Source organism: Lytechinus pictus, chromosome 12, assembly GCF_037042905.1.
Source record: "Lytechinus pictus isolate F3 Inbred chromosome 12, Lp3.0, whole genome shotgun sequence".
Classification (NCBI taxonomy): Eukaryota; Metazoa; Echinodermata; class Echinoidea; order Temnopleuroida; family Toxopneustidae; genus Lytechinus; species Lytechinus pictus.
In genome coordinates this window covers 28,148,005-28,170,623 of record NC_087256.1, presented here as the reverse complement: position 1 = coordinate 28,170,623, position 22,619 = coordinate 28,148,005, and the positions used below count along the sequence as shown (strand labels likewise).

Genomic DNA, 22,619 nt, shown 5'->3' with positions numbered 1-22,619 from the left:
ATTTATAAATATCTCCAGCCTGGACCATCCCTTTAAGATTAATAAAGCAAGAGATACAAGAGTTTATTTGACACCATGTTTTATGGACTGCTTGGAAAATGCACTGGGATTGCAGAGTGTGCACATCTCATACTTGAGTGAACTTCAAACCTTGTTTTCTCCTTATTTTTTGGAGGTGACTTTCTTCATCATTCAATCATGTACGGTCGGGTTTTTGTTAATCAATGTTGGCAAGTTATTTATCATTCCAAAGCTTGGCATGTGCTTTTTGCAAACTCGCTGAAAATCTCAAAATTGACATTTGTTGACTTATTGTTGGTTTGGGGGTTTCGTTGCTCATCACACTTTAAAAACTAATGCTGAGTATCTGTTATTTTTATAATTTCATTTCAACTTTTGTTGTTTGTTGATTTCATTACATCCACATTGTAAAACATTTTGATATACATCTTCATGAAAAGTGCTATACATGTATAAGACTTAGTTCTTATTATATTTCTATTGCTTGCAGGGTGTTATCTTTAACATCAGCTACAATTCAGATTTAGGGTTGCTGGCTACTGTCTCTGACGATCGCAGCATCCGCTTGTGGCGCCACCAGCATCCCCTGAGGCCATCGGGAGATAGACCCACTGAACCCGAGCATATCCTCTATGGACACAGTGCCAGGGTTTGGTGCGCTGAAATTCTTAGTGATAAGATAGTAAGCATCGGAGAGGTGAGTAGTGCATTTATCAATAGAAATTTACCAACCATTGAATATGCATTTCACAATCCTTGCATGCAAGTTGCCCCCGGTGACCCGACATTTGCTCCTGCGACAATTGCTCCGGGCTTTATTTCGTGTAAGCTATAGGGTTAGGGTGGCAATAGGATTTTACTAGTATTTTAGATTTAGGGTTAGGTCTAGGATAGGATGCAGTGTTAAATCTAGCGTTGAACTTAGTCATTCGATTGGCGTGCGGAATTAATTGCGGAGCAATTGTCGCCAGAGCAAATATCATGGAACTGTTGTGCTCTTAGTGTGAGGACACTCCTTCGTGTAAATCTTGAGAGAATGGTCGACTACACAGCGCTCTTACCACCATATACATGCATCACAGTGTCTCTCTTTCAAAATGATTACAAACATTATTTGAATGCGATGCAGTTTTCCTCGTCACTGCCTGTTCTACTCATTAATTCTCATTCTTCCCTTATGGAATTCACCATTTAGTTAAATATGTTATACATTTTTCAACCCTCATTTGCAGCATGTGCTATCTTGGAAAAAAAGTGGTTGATACGCATTGGCGGTCAATGTATTTTGAAACATACAAATTTTTCATAATGGGGGCAGATTTGTTACTTTGAATTATGTTTATGCATTCTAAGATTTTGTTTGAAGAACTATCTCTCTTGAATTAATAGAGGGTGTTGATTATTATGTAAGGATATATAAAATAAGCTGCATTTGTAATATACAGGGGAAAATTACAAAGGGCTGGGGGTGATTTAGCCCCCAAAATGCAAAGAAGAGCCCTGAAAATGAAATAAATGAGCAGTGGTGGAAATGCCCATTCATTGTAATGTTAAAGCTTATCCAATAATGCATTTGGATTTAAACAGTAAGTTGTGAAAAGTAGCCCCCAAAAATAATTTTTTTTGGCCTGGTAATATAAATAAAATACATGAAAGTTTTGCACAATTCTTTACTTGCATTATGTGAATAACACTTCCCGATTGTTTTTTTTTTAATTGTCACTTTCTGTACCACGAATAGGATGCTACATGCTGCATTTGGAACATGAATGGAGAAATAGTGCAAAAACTCAAGAGTCACAAGGTAGGTGTAACAACGAGTGGCTTTGGTCATTATAATTTGGGCTCGGCAGCATTTTGGTTGGTTGGGCTTGCATGGGCAGTTTTCTAACTGATAAGGCCATTTTGAAATTATAATCATGCAAAGTCAACGGAGTAGTGCATGCAGCAGTGAACTTTTCTAACACAAACTGCCAGATTTATTGTAATTAAATATTAAAAAATGAAAATCCAAATTCTGTTAACCATGCCAAGATAAAAGCCTTGGTTCTGTCGATACTTTTATCTAATCAGCTTAGCGACACAATATGACAGATTTTGGCCGAGTAAACTAACAGCACTATACAATAATTTTTTGTTATGGCCCAATCTGGAATAAAACACAGTATGAGAATCTTGTAATTTCATCTGGGGGGGGGGGGGGGGAAGGGGGGGCCACTTCCATTGACGAGTGGATACCGTGCGCGACCATAGGGTCTCGAAAAGCACCCTAAACAAGTATTTTCCATATTCTGAAAATGTACCCGTTAACAAGTATTGGCATGTGAAACCCTACCCTTAACACGTATTGGAAACAAAACGATACTCTTGGTAAGTATTCCCTAAATTGAACCCCTAAACAAGTACAGCGATATTTTGTTATGTCCCGGACGTCGGTCGTTGGTTTTGCCTTTACCTACATCATTCGGTTAAGTACGGCCCCACCTCCACTACCTCGCGCAAATAGTACTCTAAACACTTAGTGTTTACAGTTGGAGCAAAAAGTACATCCTTTATAAAACATTTTAGTCTTTTTTATAACCTCGCAAGTTTGACCCTAAACACGTATCTTTCCTCGCAAAATAGATACCCTTTTTTCATTATTTTAGTGTTTTTGACACCCTTATTACTTTATGTACGTAGCGTACCCTATCTTGAAAAAGACATCCTTTTTACGTGTTTTTTTGGTATCCACTCGTCAATGTAAGTGGGCCCCCCCCCCCCGGAATTTCATTCGGTTATTGAAACGGAATGCTTGTAAATATGTCTTTTATTTTCACTAATTATACATCATTTTATTCATTCATTCATCTTTCTTTCATTGTTTTATTGATTGATTCATATAGTGAAACCATTTATGTGTTCAACTCTGAAAGTTAATTGATTTATTTGTTAATGAAGACATGATCTGAGATGATGTTTTATTAAGATATTATTTTTAGTTATCTATTTAATATTTGTAATATTTTTTTCTTCAATAAAGTACCATTCTTCCTCTTGAATTATTTGATTGAAGTAAAATTTGGTTGCAATCATAAATTTGTAATGTGATATGACTGATTTCCTGTTTTCAAATAGGGCAAGAGCATCTGGAGTTTAGCTGTTCAGAGAGATGGATCATTTGTTGTAAGTTCACTTAAATAGAAGAAATGAGTGACATCATTAATAGCTACTGCTATATGACGTTACTTATTTGTTTCATTGAAACACTAAAATTTTCTTAAAGGTCAAGTCCACCCAAGAAAAATGTTTATTGGAATAAATAGAGAAAAATCAAACTAGCATAAAGCTGAAAATTTCATCAAAAATCGGATGCAAAATAAGAAAGTTATGACATTTTAAAGTTTCGCATATATTTCATAAAAAAACAGTTATATGCACAACTCAGTAACATGCAAATGAGACAGTCGATGATGTCCCTCACTCACTATTTCTTTGTTTTTTTATTGTTTGAATTATAAAATATTCCATTTTTTACAGATTTGACAATAAGGATCAATATGACTGAACCGTATAGTATTAAAAAAAAGCTAACTCCACATGTTCAGGTTGGATTTAATCTTTGTTTCACATGACAATGCGGAGAAAATTAGGATATTTCATATAATAAAATACAAAAGAGATAGTGAGTGGATGACATCATCAGTCTCCTCATTTGCATACCGACCAGGATGTGCATATAACTGTTTTGTGAAATTAAGCAAAACTTTAAAATGTCATAACTTTCTTATTTTACATCCGATTTTGATGAAACTTTCAGTGTTATGCTTATTGGATCTTTCTCTTTTTCTTCAAATCAACCTTTTGTTGGGGTGGACTTGTCCTTTCATTAAGAATCTGATTTTTTGAGAGCCTTTTGAAATGTGGTAGCACAATTATGTCCTGTTCTTCCAATATTATATTATAAAGAATCTTATCCCTATTGTCTTTTAACACATAATGCTCCTGTACCCTGTGCACCATTATAATAATGGTTAAAATAATACTTGGGAATAGCACTTACGTTTATACTCCGCAGAAATCTAAGCACCTACATTAATGCAGCATATTTACCCTGGCTTTGGCAGGGCAACTGCCAAACTGCCATGCACTCTGCGTTTCAAATAATAAAGACACGGGAGGTTCCATTTACCTCACCTGGGTCGAGTGCAACACAATGTGGATCAATTTCTTGCTGAAGATGCCTCCAAATCTGAACACGATGTTTTTTTCTGTTTTGTTTTTTCTTCACCTGAATGCAGGTAACAGGAGGAGGAGACAGCAGTATAAGACGATGGTCTCTTCAAAACAAGGAAACTCGTACATCAGGTTTGTGACTAATTTTCTTTGAATTTTTATGGATTGAAAGTGTAGTAGGGACAGTCTTGTACGATTTGCTGATTCAGCCACCCCTAAGATCCTGGCCATTGATAGCGCGATCGTGACGAAAACCTTGGGCCCGTTTCATAAAGGGTGATTTCAGGGGTCCGTTTCATAAAGAGATACATCTGTTGTAACTTTGCCGTTATGGCAACTACCATCATGATGGTAACCTTGATTTTGATTGGCTGCTGAGCCCTGTTACCATGGTAGTTGCCATAATGGCAAAGTTACAACAGTTGTATCTCTTTATGAAACGGACCCCTGAAATCACTCAACTCTTGGCATTATCTGCATAATGGAAAGTCATGCATAATGTGTGCAAACTTGGTCTCAAAAGTTGCATAAGACTTTAAAGAAAAGTGGCATGAAATGATGCAATGCAAGATTTTCTTGTAACAGATTCATGACAAATGAATATGGAGCAGGCCGAATCAGCCCCACCCAATCTTATTTATGGATACAATGATGTATGTGTTGGTATACAAATAGCGAATAGGCATGAGTGCGATGGTGCGAGATTTCGCATGAGGTGAAAGAAAGATGCTCTATTCAACGAGGCGTTAGCCGAGTTGAATAGAGTGTTTCTTTCTTTCACCGAATGCGAAATCTCGCACCATTGCACGAATAAGAATATTCGCTATTTGTGTTGTACAACGCCTCGGAGTTTAGCGAATTTATGAAAAAACAAAGAGTTTTTCCTGCAGTAATCTATGAAAAGGGAGCAAAAATATGGAAAGCGAAAAGCAAAATCCCACAAGCGAACACCTCGGGCAGCATTGCGCATTTAGCCAGCAGGCTATACGCGTATTGCACCTGCATTTTTACTGAGCGCAATGAATTGAATCGTATTGTGACGTCACCTCCTAAAGCCGTGCAACGGTACATTTTGGACGGTACATTTTGGATGGTACGTCTTTTGTGCAACGGTACGAATGTTTGACATTCAGCCTCCCATTTGCTCGCGTACAACAAGCTAAGTAGGCGTTGTACAATATGCAATGGAAAACGATAAGTTAATTGTGTTATAAATGCTTCTTCCCATTTAGCTGACACAGCTCCATCAATCTGGGATGTCCAGAGAGAGTTCAAAGCACTTCTAAAGGGTCAAGAAGAGGTCACAGGAATAGATGCCGATGTAGTACCCAGGACACTGACCATTGCATCTAATGGTCAGCTCCTGGTTATGACGCAGGGAGGGTGAGTCCCAGATGGTCATTTCCAGAGTTGCCGACCGTTACGAAAATGAGTATGTGTTGTGAAATATGACAGGCATACAAAAATACAAGAGGGCATCCAAAAAGATACAAAATTGGGGCTGAAAAGAGGAAAAGTAAAACAGTTGGAGGGAGAGCTAGTTTCATACGGATGCTTGTAATATTGTACGTAAACAAGTACATGCAAGCACTGAAATGATCTAGGATCTAGTACATTCGTAACTTGTAGAGCAAAATAGTAGTACATACACACTTTATGAGAACCGTCTATGAATAGTGAAAAAATAGTTTCGACAGAAATTACGAAATTTGATGAGAAAATAGTAATTCTTTTAGATACTTTATAATACTATTATCTGATCTTCCAAAGCTTTGCAGCTCTTCATTTCTGATTCAAGCTTAAATGTAAAAAAAGTTGTGGTAAAGATTGAAATAATTGTTTGGGAAGTATGTTGCTTCTTTGTTGCCGATTTTAGAAAAAAAAATTAATCTTTTTCCATCTCCCTTCCCCTCAGGTATTTGTTTGGTTGGTCCAATATTTCATCAACGTACCATCTTGTGATGCATGATGGGAATTACCGGTCCTACAGCGTCATGGCTTCTCCAACGTCATCACCAATGGTTGCTATCGGCAACATCAATGGCTACCTTAAGCTCATCTCATTAGGTGAAGGTGTGTTAAATATCCACACTTCAATTTAAAAAAACTTGGTTAGAGTCCATAAGCTTTGTACTGAACTATTTATGTTGTTTTCGTTTGGAAGACTATAAATGGATGTATATTTACATTGTTTGGAATCCATAATCATTTACATTACATTTTGTTCTTTTTATATGAAACAATGAATGTATTTTGGTTAGCATCCATAAACATTTAGAATGTATTTTATTCTTTTTGTATGGAACACTACAAATGGATTGGCGCTGAAATGTGTACAAGATCTTGTCATGCTGCGTATATCAGCTCGTAGCTTGAGATCTTCACGCCAGAATCGTCCAAATATTCCCCAAACACGAGAAGCTTACAGTAAAATCACTTTCTCAGTCACATTAAATTTGAGAAATCCATTATCCTTACATCTAAACTGAAGTCTTGACTCTTTCACCAACACTAGTGCTTGGTACTATGACGTTCATTTTAAATCTTTAGTGTGTTTTTCTGTTTTTATACCATTTTCTGTAGTTACCCCTGGTTTTTTTAAATCGTTTATTTGGACATTTCACACTGTCTTATTGCCAAAACATGATTGATGAACAAACATTTCTTTCATAAATTGCCTGCAATGTCAGGATAATTATATTGTGTCTTATTTTTTTTCTTTTCAAATTAGATGGATGTGTGATCAGTGAAACAGAAGTAAAAGCACATGATGGTAATGTTGTAAATGTTACTTGGGCAAGCAATGAAGACCTTTTCTCTTCTGGACTGAACGGAATGCTTGTAAGTATGTATTTTATTTTAATGGCAAAAAGAAGCTGCTGAAAACTGCTTATCTAATAAAAGAGAGCCAATGGAGTAAATTAGAAAGTCAAAAAGGGGCCTAAGCTTTCGATCCTAGCAGAATCTTCGTCGGAGGCAAAATGACAAACATATAAAGTGGAACAACCATTATATAGACCACAAACAAGCTACAGCAACACTAGAAACAAGGAGACAAAAGGGGCATTAGTGAGTAGAGAAGACCAATCAGGTTAGTGAAGGGGATGAAAGAAAAGGAGTAGGCAGACACAAAGGGAAGTTAGTGTAAGTAAGGCCAGTAAAAGACCTCAAGCCAAGAGGGATTAAGATAATGAGGCAGGCAACATCAAACAGGATCTGGAACAAAACAGTGATAGAGGGTATGAGGAAGAGATGAATAACAAGAGAATTAGTGAGAGGTGGGTCAAACAGGTTACAAAGAAAGGCATAATAAACTGGTGCATAAGAGTGGGGAAAAAAGGAAAAGAATGGGGAACAACTGTTAATGTGCAAAAGACATATATGATAAAGCATAAACAAACTAAGAGAAGAAGGTAAGTGTAAATATGTATCTATAAGTGATATGTTTATAAATATATCCAAAAAAAGAAATGTATATTAAAAAATATATAAATACACATATGGTGTAACTGATATTGTAATCCGCTAGGTGTGACGGGAAAAAAACCTAAGACTATATAGTAGGATAAAAAACAAAAAAAACCCTGTATATGTGAAAAAGAGGAAGCAAATTGCCTAAAAAGGTAAAAGCAAATATAGAAGAGAGGGGGTGTATTATGAAGAAACCATAGTATACATGTAAATAAGCAAATGTGATAAATCTAAAAGAGGTGAGTGGAGAAAAAAAATATATATATATAATAATTATTATATTGCCCAAATAAGGAAGGAAAAATTGGAGCTGAGCTTGTATGAGATATGGGAGGAAAGTAGAGGAAGAAACTATAATTTAACTATTCAAAAGAGCTGAGGGGAAAAAATATATGTATATATAAATTGAAAGTGGATAGGAAAGAATAATCAGTCGTTCCCCTCTTGGATGTTCAGGCCATGAGGTTGGGTGGTGCGAAGTCGTCTCGTCCAGAACTTCTCTCTGCTAGTATGGACTGAGTCAGGACGGGTACCTAAAGATTCGATGCCCTGTAGCATCATGTCAGTGATGGAGTGGTTGGGGAGGTTAAAATGGCGGCCAACTGGAGTGTCCAGCTTTGCTGTGTTGACGGTGGATCTGTGCCCGTAGAATCGTTTCTTGAGTGTGGTCTTGGTTTCCCCTATGTATTGTATCCTACAAACTCTGCAAGTGATGAGATATACATATAAATGATGTATATTTTAAGTATACATCATTTCATTCATTCATTCATCTTTCATTCATCCATCCACCCACCCATCCATACTCACCCATCCATCCATTCTTATTATCCTAAAGATTGAAATTCAGCAGTGTTTTACTGGCATCTTGGTATTGATTGTCACTGCAAAACAGATTCAATGATTGCAGTAGCTGTATAAACAGTTGTCAGTTAAAAATCACTGAAATTCTTACAAAATGCTTGTTAGAAAATTGGAAAGGTCATTTGCTTGTCTTCAGCTTTTATGTAAATCAGGAAAAAGGAAAAGTGGTAAAAAGGTCTACAAAAAATGAATTAACTCATAATGTTCTCATATTGGAAATATAACCCCCCCTCCAAAAAAAAAATGGCTTGATATCAAATATATGTGTGGTCCCATATACTTGCTTGTGTGTGCAGTCTCATCAGACATCATCTTTAACTTATGTCACTTTCAATGTTCATGTATTCCTTATGCAGACATGGTGGAAAGTTACAGAAACCCCTTCACTGGCCTTGCATGCCCATGCCGACTTCACCCTGCCTCCGTGTAAGCAGCGCTGGGCTACCTCAGTCACACTCTATGGTGAAGATCAGTTTGTATGCGGGGACAGAAGGGGATCGGTCCATCTCTATCAACGCAGCCACATTCAGGTTTGTATACTGATGGGTGTTTCATGAAGCTGTTTGTAACTTGCGAACGACTTTACAAATGACTTTATGAACGACTTGTAACCATTGCTCAGAACTACATGAACACCCATGAAAATTTGGTGTGTATCATTTAACACAAGAAAGAATCACCGATCATTCGTGAAGGCGTTCTTAAAGACACTCGTAAGTTATGAACAGCGTCATGAAACACCCACAAGGGTCCCATTGCAGAAAGAGTTGCAATCAAACGCAACTCTAAAAATCATGCGCAACTTGATTTCAGCCAATCAACAGCGCGCATTTTGGACTTGCGATTGATTTTTTGACTTGTGTTTAAACTCAACTCTTTCTGCAACGGTCCCCTGATCAGTAAATTGCTGATTGGTCTACACCTGCTTTATCTACTCTTCATTTGGTCTCGTCCCACATGGTCTAATCCTTGTTCGTCTACAACCAGTTTGTTTTCTAACAATGTGACCCAATTGCCGTTTAGCCCATTAACCATTTGTCTAATTTCCAATTTGGCTCTATCCATTTCGTCTAATAGTAGATGAATGTGATAGTAGACCAACTGGGCAAAGTGGGTATTAGACCGAGTGTAGTGTAGACCAAATGACAGTTGGACCAATTGATAGACCAACCGATTGAAGATCAATGGAGATAAATGAATTGGTGATTGTTAGTTGATGTCATGTGACTTTATAGATAACCTCTGGTAGTAATATCGAGTAATGATTTCATAATAAAACGTCTTTAAAAAATAAAGGTCAGTTGTTGCCATATCATTGTAGATCTAGATTTGTACGTTAACATAGGCCTAACTTGGGAATTCATGAAATCTGAGCTAAAAAATGAGCACACTGAAGATTGTTAACACAGATAAGCACATGTGGGACCATGTATTGAAAAAAAGACCCAACACCAATGCCAATGCTTATTTTGCTAAAAAAATTATCAGTAATGACACATTTTCTACTCTTATCTTTTGACACAAACACATACATATATATAACATATATATATATTTTTTAATTATTTATACACCCTGTATATACTACTTAAGTTGTGATTTTGATCGCATTCGGTTTTAATTCATTTTGATTTGATTAGATTTTCTTGATGTGATTCTTACCCTAGAATGATAGGCCTGGTCCAATTAGTTCTGTACCAGGAATACATGGCAAGGCTGGAACCTCTTTCGTCTGTCAGTACGACGGATTAATTTGGAGCACAGGAAGGGATGGAACGTATCGTCAGTATTGCATTACCGAGCAAGGCGAGATCAGATTGGAAAACACTCACAAGGTTTGAAGAGTTCAAATGCATTTTTTTTTTCCTTTCACATGTGAACAAACTATCATCATTGGTTTTATATTTGTACATGTAGGAATAACATTTTGTATTGTACAACGCCTACTTAGTTTGTTGTACATGAGCAAATGGGAGGCTGAATGTTGTACCGTTGCACACAAGACGTACCATCCAAAATGTACTGTTGCACAGCTTTAGGAGATGATGTCACAATACGATTTAATTCATTGCGCTCAGTAGAAATGAAGGTGCAATACGCGTATAAGCCTGTTGGCTAAATGTGCAATGCTGCCCAAGGTCATGTGCGCTTGTGGGATTTAGCTTTTCGCTTTCAATACATTGTATTTTTGCTCCCTTTTCATAGATTACTGCAGGGAAAAACTCTTGTTTTTGTCTCACCTGCATAGCAGAGTGAGACTATAGGCGCCGCTTTTCCGACGGCGGCGGCGACGGCGGTGGCGGCGGCGACGGCGACGGCGTCAACACCAAATCTTAACCTGAGGTTAAGTTTTTGAAATGACAGCATAACTTAGAAAGTATATGGACCTAGTTCATGAAACTTGGCCATAAGGTTAATCAAGTATTACTGAACATCCTGCCTGAGTTTCATGTCATATGACCAAGGTCAAAGGTCATTTAGGGTCAATGAACTTAGACCATGTTGGGGGAATCAACATCAAAATCTTAACCTAAGGTTAAGTTTTTGAAATGTCATCATAACTTAGAAAATATATGGACCTAGTTCATGAAACTTATACATAAGGTTAATCAAGTATCACTGAACATCCTGCATGAGTTTCACGTCACATGACCAAGGTCAAAGGTCATTTAGGGTCAATGAACTTTGGCCGAATTGGGGGTATCTGTTGAATTACCATTATAACTTTGAAAGTTTATGGATCTGATTCATGAAACTTGGACATAATAGTAATCAAGTATTACTGAACATCCTGTGCAAGTTTCAGGTCACATGATCAAGGTCAAAGGTCATTTAGGGTCAATGAACTTTGGCCAAATTGGGGTATTTGTTGAATTACAGCCATAAATTTGAAAGTGTGTTGGTCTAGTTCATAAAACTTGGACATAATAGTAATCAAGTATCACTGAACATCCTGTGCGAGTTTCAGGTCACATGATCAAGGTCAAAGGTCATGTAAGGTCAAAGAACTTTGGCCACGTTGGGGGTATTTGTTGAATTGCCATCATATCTCTATAAGTGTATTGGTCTAGTTCATAAAACGTGGAAATAAGAGTAACCAAGTATCACTGAACATCTTGTGCGAGTTATAGTAGTTTTCAAAATCAGCACTGCTGCTATATTGAATCGCGTGATGCAGGTGAGACGGCCAGAGGCATTCCACTTGTTTCATATTTTCACTAAATTCAGAGCATTGTACAACACAAATAGCGAATATTCTTATTCGTGCAATGGTGCAAGATTTCACATTCGGTGAAAATAAGAGACGCTCTAGTCTTCACTTGAAACACATGAGATAAGATAATTATCAGTTTTCAGCTAAGAATTCATGATTTCACAAAGATAAGTTTATTTCAATGTACCAGAACTAGATCTATGATAACATGGTGGCATTTAATCTTGATTTTAAAGACTTTCACATGAAATAATTGTTCTCTGCAGCTACTTTCTTTTACCTTTAAATCATTTAGCTCAATAGATTTTGTCTGATTTATTCTCGTAAAGGTATACAAAGGGTTTGAGTGGTTGGAAAAGCTAGTCTTCACAGAAGATGGTGATCTGCTTGTTCTTGGTTTTCATTCAGTAAGTAGTCCGAGGAGCCGTACCACAAAGCTTCACCACTGATCGTACCATGAACTTGGCCATGTTTTGTGAAGAGTTACGATTGATTCGATCAACCTCGACTATTGAAAGCCAGCAACGTCAACATCTAAAATGCATGTTCAACATAACATCTAGATATGATGTAAATTCATACATTCATAGTTTTCTTGAAAATTCAGTGTACTTTTCTTTGTTTACCAAGGACATTGTGCAATTTCCTGAAGAAAAAATTATGACATTGATAGATTTCCGTATACTTGAGATTGATTGGATCAATCGTAACTCTTTGTAAGACAGGGCCCATTTTCATGATTGATTGTACATTATGGTCGATGCAATCAGTTGTGGAATCAATTGCTAAGCTTTGTGTCATTGGATCCCGGGTGTGTGTTTCATAAATTTACAAGAGACTTTATGAACGAGTGGTGACCATTCCTTGTGGTTAACGATACACACCAGATTTTCATTGATGCTTATTCAGCTCCCAAAAGAGGGGGTGATCGGTCTTTCGTTAAGTCACTCATAACTTACTATTGGCTTCTTGGAACTCCTACGTGTTCTTGTGCTTAATGAGTTAGAATCTACCCCAAATTTATCACATATTGAATATAGTCAGAGTGATTGCTAATCAAATTTTGACAAGTTCATAAACTTTTCATTCAAATGCTCGATAAAAACAGGAATTTGAACTCTTAAAAAATACAAGCTGCTGTTGCTAAATAGCACCAGATAGCTCTAAAAAAAATGCCAGAGCTGAAAATTCAACTGGCACATCAAAAGTTAGTCTACATATGATCAGATCTCAACTTTAGCCAGAGGGAATCCAAATAATTCATCAACATTTCATTTGGCACCCAAAGCCAGGTCATTTGTCAAGTGCAGTAGCGGATCTGGGGGGGGGGGGGGAACACATCATGCCCGTGCCTCCCCACCCCTTTTTGAGAGCCATAATCCAAATTTTTAATGTAAATATGCCGTAAATGTAAATATATCCTAGATCCTCCCCTGGTCAAGCAAGTGTAAAGCCGTTTGTAAATTACAAACGGCTTCATGTAAGACCACCAAGAATCATATCATCAACATTAATGATAATAATAGCAGGATTTATGTAGCACTGTTTGCTAGAAGATACAAAATGCAACTTCTATTACCCCGCATTAAGCTTGAGCTACCACCTCACCTGGGTTGAGTGCGGCACCGTGTGGATTAGTGCTGTAGCCGAACTGCCGAACCGAACGGAAGTTCGCCGAACTTGGCACTTCCGAACCGGACCGAACCGAACCAAACACAAAGGCCTGGTTCGGTGGTTCGGTAAAAAGAAAAATTTGGCACATTTATTCACCACGCAATATAAATAAATGCGGGGACTGCATATATTTAAATATAAAATGAAAAAAAAAATATTGGTTAGTGATTGTGCACAATGAGAATTTCACACAAAATATTTTTTTAATCCACCATTTAAGCTCACATCTTGTCTTTGATTGAATTGTTATCAACTTAAGAATATTTTATTAACATGAATATATTTTTTCTTCATTAAATGAGGGGACATTTGAAGCTAAACTCGGTATAAAAGTGTGGTTGAATTACGTATTGCCGTAATCGATCGTGATCGTAATCGGACCTAATTGTTTCTATTTAATTAAGAAAAAGGACAAGACATAAATTCATTCCTCGTAAATGACAAAGTATGACAGCTTCGGTCTCGTCTTTGATTGAAATTTTATCAGTCTCAATTTTTTTATTACCATGAATTTATTTTTTTTCTCATAAAATGTGGGGACATTTTAAGCTAAACTCGGTTAAAAAGTGTAGTTGAATTACGTATAACTGTAATCGATCATGATTGTGATCGGGCGTACATGTAATTGTTTTGTATTTAATAATAGAAAAAAATGACATAAATTCATTCCTTGTGACTGACAAAGTAATGGTAAAGTATGTATATTTCACCTTCTGAAATATACATATCAATATTAAAGATAAATAAATAAGAGATGAAGGAATGAGGTTAGAAAAAAACAGAAAAGATAAAAATTCAAAGCAAGTCAACGCATGTTCCCTGATCGTGTACCGGAAATGGTTGATAAGGAAAGTTGAAACAGGAAGTCCAAACAACCTGCTCTCAGTTGCTATTATGCTGGTAAAATTCATATTCCGAATTTGAAATGTTTTTCCATTGTCAATTTTTTCTAAAAAGTGGTTTAATCTGGTCATTTACTGAAAATGAAATGATAAATTTTCAGTTCCGTCTTGGTTCTGACGATCAACGCCGAGTGATTTCATAACACTAAAATACACAGTACAGTCCCATGTACTCATTTTCGTGTTGGAAATATGTTTGAAGTCACTTGAGTGTTGATCTTTCGGGACCAAGAATGGACTGATATTTTATCTTTTTAAAGTAATTGATTGACCAGATTTAACCACTTTTCAGAAAATAGGGACTTTCTAAAAGATTTCATATTCTTTGGAATTTGAACTTTACCAGTATAATAACAGTTGAGTGGAGGTTGTTTGTCTACTGTTCCGACATTCCCGATCAACACTTTCCAATCGGAGAAGCTGCGTTTGCAATGGCATTGTAATCGATCATGATCATATCTACATGGAATAATCAATGAACAAAAAATATTCTGTTCTTTGTAATTCTGTTTCTGTCCTCATTCTCTCGTTATCAATATTATTTTCTTTGTTTTTTTTATTCAATTTAAAAATGAAAGTAGAAATGACTCTTATTTTTGGTTTCAAGATTGAATGAATAAAAGAAAGTTATGCAGCTATTTTTATAACCATTCTTTTTAGAAAGAAAATTTATAATAAATATACGACAGAGATTTCCTATGATAATTAGTTCGAGGGTTGGCAATTCTTAGTTTTATATGTTGATAATTTACTTGCGCATTTATTGCCGAACCCCGAACCGAACCAAAGTTCGGAAAAAAATTGCCGAACCCTGCCGAACCGAACAGAACCCGAACATGCCGACTGACTTGCAGCACTAGTGTGGATCAATTCTTGCTGAATTTCTTTCTCTTGAACATTTGGGTATATACCTGGAAGGCTGGAACTAATAGAGATATCAAAGGAATGTCACTTTTTATGATTTAGTCCAAATTAGGCAACCTTTCATCAAAGTTGAAGTAGAAATGAATATAGATTAATGGTTTGATTTTTTTGTGGACATGTATGTTTTTAAGTTCTACTGTTGATAATGTCATGGAAATGTCCCTTATCTATACTTCCTTTTTATTATTCAGGTCAACTTTGTAGTGTGGAGTACCTTGAACAACGAAGCACTACTCACTGTACCATGTGGCGGAGGTCATAGGTCATGGGATCTCTCTCCTTTAGACGATGGTTCAATGACCTTTGCATGCATCAAGATGAAACAGCTTCTTGTACAGAGTGTGCCATCTCTAGCCTGGCAGCAACAGACCATCCTAAAGGTATTTAACCCTAACCAGGCGCCAAGCTTTTGTGGGTGTTATATGACGGGGGGGGAGAAGCAAGTCCCCCTTGAGATCTCGGCCACCGATCGCGCGAACGCCATGAAAATTGGCAGGATAACAATTGTATGCACTGACGTTATGTTACATAATTTTTCAACCGCACACCCAGGCATCATTAATGTGGTCTCCAAAGATATGCAAGCCTTTAAAGTAAAATTTAGCGAGTGACGCGGTCAAAAAAATTTTGCATAGCGGAATGGTTGCAGATAAAGTTAAGGGGGGTTGATTCAACCGCCCCCCCCCCCCTTGGTGGGTTTAGGATTAACTCTTAAAGTGTTGCAGTCATTGGTACCAACTAAACTTTCGTAGTAATTAGCTCTCAAACAACTTTTTGCCAATGACCTTTCTTTTTTTCAGTTGGATGGGTATTCAATGAGCTGTTAATTTAAAAAAAAGAAATCATGTTAGCTTGCCTGGTATAGCAATCTGTGCTATTCAACTCTAATATTAAAAGGAACTACTGCATAAACCAGGTTCCTGTTTCATAAAGACTTGTCATGATAACAAATGCTTAATTTCTGAAGGATTTTAGTAGCTTTTAACTGTTATTGAAAATTTTTTATGACAAGTTTTCTGTAATGGGCCCAGATGACACACACAACTTGTAGGTGACATTGATTTACAATTTGGAAAGCTTCATTGCCCACTTTCAACTAATTTGCTATCATTTGATTTGTTTTGCCAAATACCAAACATGACAACAACATTCAAATTGTTGTCAATTTTGATCTTCGTACCATATGGTGAGATGAATAACTCCATGTTTATTTTCTTTGAAATAAGACAAAGCGGTTGTAAACCAAATGGCAATTTATCATTTCATTTAGGCAACTTGTCCAAAGTCTATGCTGCATCTTTTGGCAAGAATTCCGCTATGAGGGCGCTACTGAGCTGCCAAGTAGTACAGATTTTCCGTATTTAGTACTAAAAAATGAGAAGAATACTGATGGTTTCATGCAAAATACTGATTTCTCAAGGTCATTTTTATGTATTGCCCTATGATATTTCATCGAAAATACTGATTTCTTCACCAAAATACTTATTTTCAGCTTTAAAAAAATACTAAAATGCTCTTATTCAGGTTGGCAGCTCTGGCGCTATGCGTCATTTCATTGTAGTTTTCCTGCATTGCCCATTATTTTGTCCGTGATGAAATGAGAGTATTATAAGTAAAAAGCTGCTTGCAGGATTCCTGCAAGAAATACGCTGCTCTAACTATGTTTGCTCGATCTGTTTTACAGGATGACCTTCATGGCAGGGAAATCACATGTGTCAAGTTTTTAAGAACAGTGTGGATTGCAGGTAATCACATGATTCATATTTGTGCAGATTTTAAAAGGGTGTAAAGTGTATTCTTTCTTCACTTTAATTAATCTTGAAAAAAAAATTAACATCTTACTAAGGAATAACAGAGAATCAAATTATTGGAAATTCAGAGAAAGCTTGTGCCTTTCACGATATGTTTATTCTATCTTCACCTTTTAAGGACGTTCCACAGTTAAAATGAAATCCATTTCATTTTCACAAAAATCACACGATTCGTATTTGTGCAGATTTTAAAAGGGTGTAAAGTGTATTTATTCTTTACCTTAATTAATCTTGAAAAAAATTCACATCTTATTAAGGAATAACAGAGAATCAAATTATTGGAAATTCAGAGAAAGCTTGTGCTTGTTTTCATCTTCACCTTTTAAGGACGTTCCACAGTTAAAATGGAATCCATGTCATTTTCACAAAATTTTGCACAGAGTTACTTTAGCACCTACATGTAATTGTTCCAAATATGCAAAAATGAACATGGGTTCATGTGCTTGAATTTTTGCTATCGTGCATTGAAGTTCACCCATTTGCAAGGTCTCAAGAAATATGCAATAAAAATGATTTTGCGTTTTTAAACCCTACAAGATCACAACGTTGAGTTTAAACCTCTATTACTCGGTCAAAATCCATCTAAATTTCACCAAATTTTATATTATAGTTCAGAATTATACACTTAAGATGGAGAATCTACTCATATTGCTATTCGTTTGCTCTTAAATGAGTAATAACACCTTCAGTTTAAAAAATAAGGTGTAAAAGGCGACAAAAACATATCTAAAATATTTGAAATCTGTATAACAAATTTATGAAATACAGTAAATGCTGCATTTTATTCAAAACCCTTGTCATTTTCACCAAACTTTGCATGGTTGTAGATAAAGTTATAATTAAGAGGCGTGAACATTAAATATTGAGGGTTCATGAGCTTGTTTTAAAAATATCAGCACTTGGAGCAAATGTGTTTTTAAAAACAAAAACGTCTCAAAAGGCTTGTATCTTCATAAGGGAAAATTCTACACCACCATCCCATTTAATCAATCTCTAGGTCATATTCGTCATAGAGGCTTTAAAAAAGTTGGTCCATATAATATTTTCAGCTGAAAGCTTTGTAAAATGACACATTAAGATTTGCTGTTTAGAGTGCTGATGACTGGAAAAATTGGCTGATACCTGTAACTTATTACTCACCCGTTCACTTATTGTGACGTCAACACGCATGGCACAAAATATTCGCAGATGCGCATAAACATAATTGAAAAACGTCCTTAAAGGTCAAGTCCACCCCAGAAAAATGTTGATTAGAATAAATAGAGAAAAATCAAACTAGCATAAAACTGAAAATTTTATCAAAATTGGATGTAAAATAAGAAAGTTATGACATTTTAAAGTTTTGTTTGATTTTTCACAAAACATTGATATGCATGACTTGGTGACATGCAAATGAGACAGTCGATGTCCCTCACTCACTATTTCTTTTATTTTTTATTGTTTGAATAATATAATATTTCATTTTTTTACAGATTTGACAATAAGGCCCGACTTGACTGAACCATATAGTATTGAACAATGCTTATTCCACATGTTCAGGGAGGAATTAATCGTTGTTTCACAATCAGGATAAAATGAGAATATTTCATACAATAAAATACAAAAGAAATAGTGGATGACATCATCAGTCTCCTCATTTGCATACTGATCAGGATGTGCATATAACTGTTTTATGAAATTAAGCAAAACTTTAAAATGTCATAACTTTCTTATTTTACATCCAATTTTTATGAAATTTTCAGCGTTGTGTGTTGGATTTTTCTCTTTTTATTCAAATAAATTTTTTTGTTGGGTGGACTTGTCCTTTAAAGCAGGTATGAACCAGCAGCCTTGAAAGCAACACCTCAATTTTCAACTGCTAAAATCTGGCCAGTTTTCTTACCCATGATGCAACATTCTAAACCAGTGTAGTCTTGTAAAATAGACCAACTTTAATGCTAACATGCGTATTCATTACTCAATGAATTTGTACCGCAGTTGTTATATTAACAAGTAGCAAAACAAGCGTGTTCCTTGCAGAAAAAAAGATATTAGTTTCTCTACACAAATTATTATTATAGGCAGATATATTCTCTGTAGTAGTAATATTCATCTCGAAAGGTGGGTAATTCCGTCAAAGGATCAACCTCTTTGTACATCCGATCCCCATTTTTCTGAAGTTTTACTTCACTTCATAAACTGACCAATTCATGATCATTTGAGAGCAGTACAGACTGTCAAACGAGCCAGAAATAAGAGACAGAAAATTTCATGAAGGTCTCGCATACATGAGGTCGGACGTACATATTTTTATGGAATTGCCCAGGTATATTTTATAGCAGGGGCCATGGAAGGGTATTGAAAGTGGAGGGGCTGAGCTGAAAGATGGAGGGGGGAAGGCTGACCATTCAAAAAATCACAATAATCAGATGGTAATTTTTACGTTTTGTGTACACAGCTTTGGAAAAAAGTCCAGGTTTAGTACTAGCTACATGTATTTATAACACACATTTAATGAGAGGCCGCTAAGTGTTTGGCAGTTTGCTCCCTTTTTTAATAAACTTTTTTTTTCCCTCTGTTTCTCTGCTTTCGTTCCAATAGGTCAAGAACATCATGTTTGCGTCACAGGAAGTGAAGATACAAAGGTCAACATCGTGTCATTCTCATGTATCCTTTTCAGGGTCAGAAATAAATGTTTAATTTTTAGGGGCCATCTTATTTGTCCACATCGGGGCGATTGCAGAATCTGGGGGGCTATTTCTTTCATATTAAGGGGGCTACTTTTTAAGGGTAACGAGCAATTATGCGGTAAAAGCAAATGCTATTCTTCTGCCATAAATGTAGTTGGACTCTAAAAAGGATGGCCGCCCCTAAACACGCAATTTGGAGGAATTTTAGGGGTGATTTAGGTTGTCATGAGGGCGAAATCGCCCGTCGCATTCATGTATCTCCTACGCCAATTCTTTTCCACGCCAGTGATAATTGTAGGTTCACAAAGGTAGCAAAATAAGAGCCATGAGAGAGCTGGGGGGCGTTTCATGAAAGGACTTGTCGGACGTTTTATCCGACAAGTCCCATTTTATCCGACAGTTACCATAGTAACAGTACCTCTCAGCCAATCAACATCAGAGAAAGATGTCAGATCTGACAACTTGTCGGACAAAAATGTTGATGAAACACTCCCCTGGTTTCCTGTTATCTAGAAATATTTTCAATATGGAGGATTCACGGTACACCATATACACTCTTTGGGGGCATATGTTTGGTCCCGAATACGAGCACTTGAAATCAATGTTTTGATGATTATGCTCTTGTCGTCTTCAGGAGAAGAATTAATTTTTTTACAAAGCGGGGAGTATTTATTCTATCAGGGGTCCATATGCAAGGTGCTCCGCAGAGTACATGTCTCTGATTGGCTGTTAATGTCACCTGGGTCCCGTAACACAAAGGATAGCGATTAATCCTACGCTTGATTTTTACGACTGATTGTACATTGTAGTCAATGTAATCAATCATAGAAAAATGTTCTGTAATCATAGCAATGCTTTGTGTAACGGGCCCCTGGTGTAATGAGACAGGAGAGGGAGTGGGGAGTTGTGGACGTGAGTGACACAAATAGGCCGGGGCGAACATTCGGGCATTTTTAATCTCGAGCCCTAGCAACTGACCGGCCGTAAAAGAATGCACTAGCGACCCGTACAGCAGTGTAGCGTTTTTGGCATGCCTACAATGCATAATACACAATCATCGCATTCATACTTTGTGCTGAACGTCGTTAATTCTTAGCAACCTGCAGTGCCACGTTGTTTCTTTTCAAGAAGGGCTGCTTTTTTATCGTCAATGTATGTCATGTTAGTATCCGATCCATAGTCCATGATGATTTTTACTCCTTCCGATCTGCCACGGTATCCTAGCAATATGACGAAGACATCTTTGTCACTGGACCTCACCAGGATATTGTTCTTTAATATGCGTCGTGGTCTAGTGGTTCTGACTCTCGCCTTTCAAACAGAGGGTTGTGGGTTCGAATCCTAGCCATTGCGTGTTTACCTTCAGCAAGAAATTTATCCACACTGTGCTGCACTTGACCCAGGTGAGGTAAATGAGCACCTAGCAAGGTGGATTTGTGCGCTATACAAATCCTAATTATTATTCAATTTACGATACATCAATACTACATCTTGTTCTCTGATCTGAAGTCCATGCTAATGCTTATTCCCTCTGCCCTGCCACAGAATTCTAGCAATTTGATGAAGACATCTGTGTCGCTGGACCGAAATAAGAAATTCTTCTTCAAATCATGATACTTCAGTGTATCTTCTTTTATTCCCTGATATGAAGTCCATGATAATGTTTACTCCTTCCGATCTGCCACAGTATCCTGGTGATATGACGAAGACATCTGTGTCATTGGACTGAAACAAGATATTGTTTTTCAATTTATGATGTATCAATTTATCTCCTCTCATTCCCTGAGCTTAAGTCCATGATAATGCTTACTCCTTCCGATCTGTCACAGTATCCTAGCAATATTACAAAGACATATGTGTCATTGGACCTAACCAAGATATTGTTCTTCATTTTATGATACATCAATTTATCTCCTCTTGTTTCCTGATCTGAAGTCCATGATAATGCTTACTCCTTCGGATCTGTCACAGTATCCTGCCAATATGACGAAGACATCTGTGTCACTGGACCGAAATCAGAAATTCTTCTTCAAATCATGATACTTCAGTGTATCTTCTTTTATTCCCTGATATGAAGTCCATGATAATGCTTACTCCTTCCGATCTGTCACAGTATCCTAGCAGTATGACAAAGACATCTGTGTCACTGGACCTAACCAAGATATTGTTCTTCATTTTATGATACATCAATTTATCTCCTCTTGTTTCCTGATCTGAAGTCCATGATAATGCTTACTCCTTCCGATCTGTAATAGTATCCTGCCAATAATATGACAAAGACATCTGTGTCACTGGACCTAACCAAGATATTGTTCTTCATTTTATGATGCATCAGTGTATCTTCTCTCGTTCCTGATATGAAGTCCATGATAATGTTTACTCCTTCCGATCTGTCACAGTATCCTAGCAGTATGATGAAGATATCTGTGTCACTGGACCGAAATAAAATCTTCTTAAATTTATGATACATCAATGTATCTTCTCTTATTCCCTGATATGAAGTCCATGATAATGTTTACTCCTTCCGATCTGCCACAGTATCCTGGCGATATGACGAAGACATCTGTGTCATTGGACTGAAACAAGATATTGTTCTTCAATTTGTGATGTATCAATTTATCTCCTCTCATTCCCTGAGCTTAAGTCCATGATAATGCTTACTCCTTCCGATCTGTCACAGTATCCTAGCAGTATGACAAAGACATCTGTGTCACTGGACCTAACCAAGATATTGTTCTTCATTTTATGATACATCAATTTATCTCCTCTTGTTTCCTGATCTGAAGTCCATGATAATGTTTACTCCTACCGATCTGCCACAGTATCCTAGCAGTATGATGAAGATATCTGTGTC

The 22,619-nt window shown here is 36.7% G+C and overlaps 1 protein-coding gene across 1 annotated transcript in view; it reads left to right on the top strand.

Annotated features, from left to right (window-relative positions):
* The window catches only part of LOC129272365 (tRNA (34-2'-O)-methyltransferase regulator WDR6-like), a 41,206-nt gene that overhangs the window by 4,333 nt on the left and 14,254 nt on the right, over positions 1 to 22,619 (top strand). The window contains exons 6-18 of the mRNA XM_064107390.1: positions 512 to 718; positions 1,763 to 1,825; positions 3,139 to 3,186; positions 4,302 to 4,368; positions 5,469 to 5,619; positions 6,152 to 6,309; positions 6,968 to 7,077; positions 8,928 to 9,101; positions 10,239 to 10,406; positions 12,115 to 12,192; positions 15,477 to 15,665; positions 16,970 to 17,030; positions 19,677 to 19,742. Coding sequence (XP_063963460.1) covers positions 512 to 718; positions 1,763 to 1,825; positions 3,139 to 3,186; positions 4,302 to 4,368; positions 5,469 to 5,619; positions 6,152 to 6,309; positions 6,968 to 7,077; positions 8,928 to 9,101; positions 10,239 to 10,406; positions 12,115 to 12,192; positions 15,477 to 15,665; positions 16,970 to 17,030; positions 19,677 to 19,742 — 1,540 coding nt within the window. The remainder of the gene's footprint in view (positions 1 to 511; positions 719 to 1,762; positions 1,826 to 3,138; positions 3,187 to 4,301; positions 4,369 to 5,468; positions 5,620 to 6,151; positions 6,310 to 6,967; positions 7,078 to 8,927; positions 9,102 to 10,238; positions 10,407 to 12,114; positions 12,193 to 15,476; positions 15,666 to 16,969; positions 17,031 to 19,676; positions 19,743 to 22,619) is intronic.